Source organism: Penicillium verhagenii (genome assembly GCF_028828195.1).
Source record: "Penicillium verhagenii strain IBT 33310 chromosome Unknown utg000005l_segment0_segment0, whole genome shotgun sequence".
NCBI classification, from domain to species: Eukaryota; Fungi; Ascomycota; class Eurotiomycetes; order Eurotiales; family Aspergillaceae; genus Penicillium; species Penicillium verhagenii.
The window spans coordinates 1,855,985-1,859,767 of record NW_026643169.1 but is presented as its reverse complement, the minus strand read 5'-3'; the positions used below and the strand labels follow the sequence as shown (position 1 = coordinate 1,859,767).

The 3,783-nt window shown below is 51.5% G+C and overlaps 1 protein-coding gene across 1 annotated transcript; it reads left to right on the top strand.

Annotated features, from left to right (window-relative positions):
- Positions 1-246: 246 nt before the first annotated feature.
- Positions 247-3,363, top strand: N7466_004226 (uncharacterized protein; the record flags this gene model as incomplete). Its single annotated transcript, XM_057163623.1, has 2 exons — positions 247-264; positions 316-3,363. 2 exons carry the CDS (start codon positions 247-249, stop codon positions 3,361-3,363), a joined length of 3,066 nt encoding a protein of 1,021 aa, XP_057022304.1.
- Positions 3,364-3,783: the final 420 nt, after the last annotated feature.

Below are 3,783 nucleotides of genomic sequence, written 5' to 3'. Positions count from 1 at the left end.
CTCTCTCTTTTGACCTTGAAGGGCAGAATTGGGTTAAGTTTGCGCTATATTTCATCCCACGTTCTTTTCTTCTTTAGGGGGTTCCTGGCGCATATCTACAACCTACCCTGGAGTCCATCTCCCACATCCCCCCCTCCTCCTCCCATTCCCATTCACGCAACCATATGGGATGTCACTCACAAGGATTCTCGACCCTGCGGAGCTAAGCTGGAGGGTGTTTGACACTCTCTTCAGTGTCCTCTGAGGATGGATCATATCTCCACGGTAGGATCTCCTGTGAGGGATGGCTATAAACAACACTAACGCGGTCATCAGCTCTGTGCCCTGAGCACCATCGGGATTGCATCCACTGGTCTCGCACTCGGTCGGGTCGAACGAACCAAACAAAAACTTTTACGGCGCAAAACTCTGCCTTACGATCGGCAATTACCTGAACTCACCGAATCAACACCAGTCGATGTTCGACCTGGGACTGCTCGATCGGGACGACCGAACCCCGCGGGGTCGGCGTGGACACTGAAAGAGAACGAAATAGACAGCGATAGTTCGCGGGGTATTCAATCCCAAGGGCCGGACCTACGAAAAGCGTCGCTGTCCTTCGGCGCTGCCAGGCTTCGTCGTCGAGGCCAAACCTTAACCAACCCCCCTCTCCGGATTCCAGAAAACGATCCAGCCGAGGCGCACTCCCGGCGACCTTCCACCGGTTGGTTACGAAGATTATCGATGGCATCTTTTCAGACTGAAAGCCCATCGACCAATAGTCCTGTGACGCCGTCCTTCAATGGATCTGCAAGTCCAATCTTCCCTCGTCCCCATAGCCAACGCAGATCTCCCAACAAACTTGTCAAGCGCACGGCCTCACAGCATTCCAATGTACACCCTCTTTTTGTCAACACATCCGTCTCCCCCGCCTCAGGTTTGCGCAGACCAGCCACCAGCTATCAGCGATCGGAAACCATGCGGTCACAGTCCCCTCTGGGTACCGATTTCGAACCAAGTTTTCCAGAGCGATATTCGGCTGAGTCACTAACGATGGAGGAGTTTGACCTCCAAGCCCAAAATGATTGGAAGCCATTCTTCCTCACAAGATCGAAGGGATTTTCTGAGAAGTTGGCACGAAAACTACCCGCGGGGAATTCAAAGGCTCCCAGTGTGCGGCGAATAACATCCGACCGGGATAGTTTACCAGCATTGGTCCTTGCAACTACTATTACAAACAAGACCCCAAACCATTCGGACCATCAAAATGTGCCTAGGACCCCGGTGATATTTCGAAATCCATTCCAAGCTGAGCAGGCGGAAACCCATGCCTTCGATGAAATCACGCCTTTACCAACTCCGCCGCAAGCAAAACGGGCTCACAAGCACTCTTACTCACTAAATGATGTAGAACCTAAGAAGATTGTGGTGAACGCAGTCACCGCAAGTGGCACTCCAATCGACGGGCGGCCCCGTGGTGGCTCGTTAAAACGTGTGAAGGGAAGAACGTTTTCCATTCCTCAGTTAGAGCTTTCGCGGTTTGAGGGAGCAATGCCAGCCCCAGCCCCAGCACTACCATCACAACGACGCAATATTACCGATCCCAGTGTCTTTCGGCAGCCACATGCCCTTTCCCCGGCGGGCCTGTCGCTCTCCAGTTTTGGGAGGGACTGCCAGATTGTCCCTCGATCGGTGTCGCAAGATTACAACATTGGTCTACCTCGGAACCGGCCGTTGACTTCAGATGCTGTTGCCCTATCAGCTTGGCAACATTCATGTCGAACAGATGGTAACCTGTACTCTTCTCTCCGCCGCCGTCCAAAGCGGCACTCAATCACCGCATCAGATCCCTCCTCCACGGTGATAGGCTCTGATGACACTCGCGTATTTACTTCGAGTGATGAATACGAGACTGATATAATGACTGATTATTGGGATTCAATCCGCACACGGGGTACCAGTGGGAGTGGATTGAGAGGTTTGCGTATTGAGACGATGTTTGACGACAAGGCAGAAACACGACTGTCCAATGAGGAAGTCGCGACCCTGGAAGATCTTCTCCCGCGTGGTTCCTTTGCAGCTCGCATGGAAAGGGATCCACCTCTTTTCCCTGTGGCACTTCTTCCCCCGGCGCCCGTGCACATCAGTGATATCGTGTCACTATCAGGGGATGATGAAGAAACACGCAGTATGATCGGAGCATTGCCCGGTGAAAAGGACAGCAGCACCCTTTCTCACACTTCTGTGGTCTTGTCAGGACAGAACGCTTCCGGTCTTCCTCCCGCGATGCTGTCAGGCTCCTCCCCTGTGGAAGAGCTTCAAGTGAGCCAAAAGATGAATATTTTTGACTGGTCGGAGCAGTCACGGGCTGATCGTGATATGTCAGACTCGGACGCACGACCAAGAACAGTGCATGGGAAGCAGAATGGAATCGACCGAGGCAGCCGAGCGGCCTGTCGCAAAGTTCCATCCGCCATTCACCTTCGAAGTCAGAGTGTGCCCGTGGCTCGAGATATCAACCCGAATGATTCACGTCAAACATCTGGTAAATTTGGCACGTGGGGCTTAGGTAGCAAAGGAGTCAGCGAGGACTGGGATAGCGATTTTGACTTTGACGATGAGGATGATGCCCAGGAGGCCACTCCCAGTCAAGACACCATTCCCACAGTCTCGGAGGGCCCCTCTCAACTGATGACAGTTCCGCAAGCCATTCTGGAGCGCCAAGCGAGCCTTCGAGGTCAATTTGGTCAAGTCCAAGAGCTCACGCTATTGGTGGAAGAATTGAAGCGCTTGAGACATCAAGCTAGCGTCTTGGATCTTCTAAGAGGTCCATCGAGTGAATTATGGAAGGAAGCTGAAGGCATTGTAAATTTGGCCACTATCGATGAAGACGAGGATCGCCATTCACCTCCCGGCTCTCCCTCGTCGCTTACTTTCAGCTTTGATGATTCCGATGATGAAGGGTTGAACGTTTCGTCGAAGCACAATAGTGCATCTTCATGGCAAAGCAGCCCTCCGCACTCCGATACACTATCCCCACCAGCATTCAAGCCTCTCAGGCAACTTTCCAAGAATTCACCTAAATCCAAATCTGTACTGGACGTTCTTCAACACACTCAGCTCCCCGAGAACTCGACGCTACCTAGGCTTACTCCTTCTTCGCGCTCTCAGAAGTTGCCATTTGATACATCTTCTCTACGTGATCTGGTGGTTCGCGCTGGGGTGGTTACTCGTGCCTTGAAGGAAGTGATTCGGAAAGCCGAGGGTGTTGACCCAAACCCGGAGGATACCTTCCCTTCCGATCCTCCCTTTCGACGGATTTTCGATCAGCCCTCCCATGATGACCTGGCGGATTTCGAGGCCGCGTTGGCTGAGATGCACTGATCGGTCTTGACAGTTTTTTTTTTTTTTTTTTTTGGGGCATCAAAACTCTCCTGATACCCCCACATATATACCCGACTAATGTTCAGCTCAAGTGGACCTAGTTTCGACTTGAAGGATTCCCTGTTGTGGTGTTTCCATGTTCTAATGAGTGCCTTATTCATTCAATACCTTCCGCCTACCTATTCTTCACCATTTATCTCTTCTTCATCCGGTTCACTGAGCGAACGGATTATCTACTTTCCATTCCGGCACCTCAAAAAGCCATTACATCTCTTTGTACAACTTTTGTTTATCCATGTACATTGCTCTATTATACCTCTCCCTGTCCCACTTTTTTTATGCTCGCACACTATTCAGCTGCGGACTCGAGTATGGAGAAGCACTCCAGAGGCCGTGGCGATTTTTTTCTTTTCTTTTGTT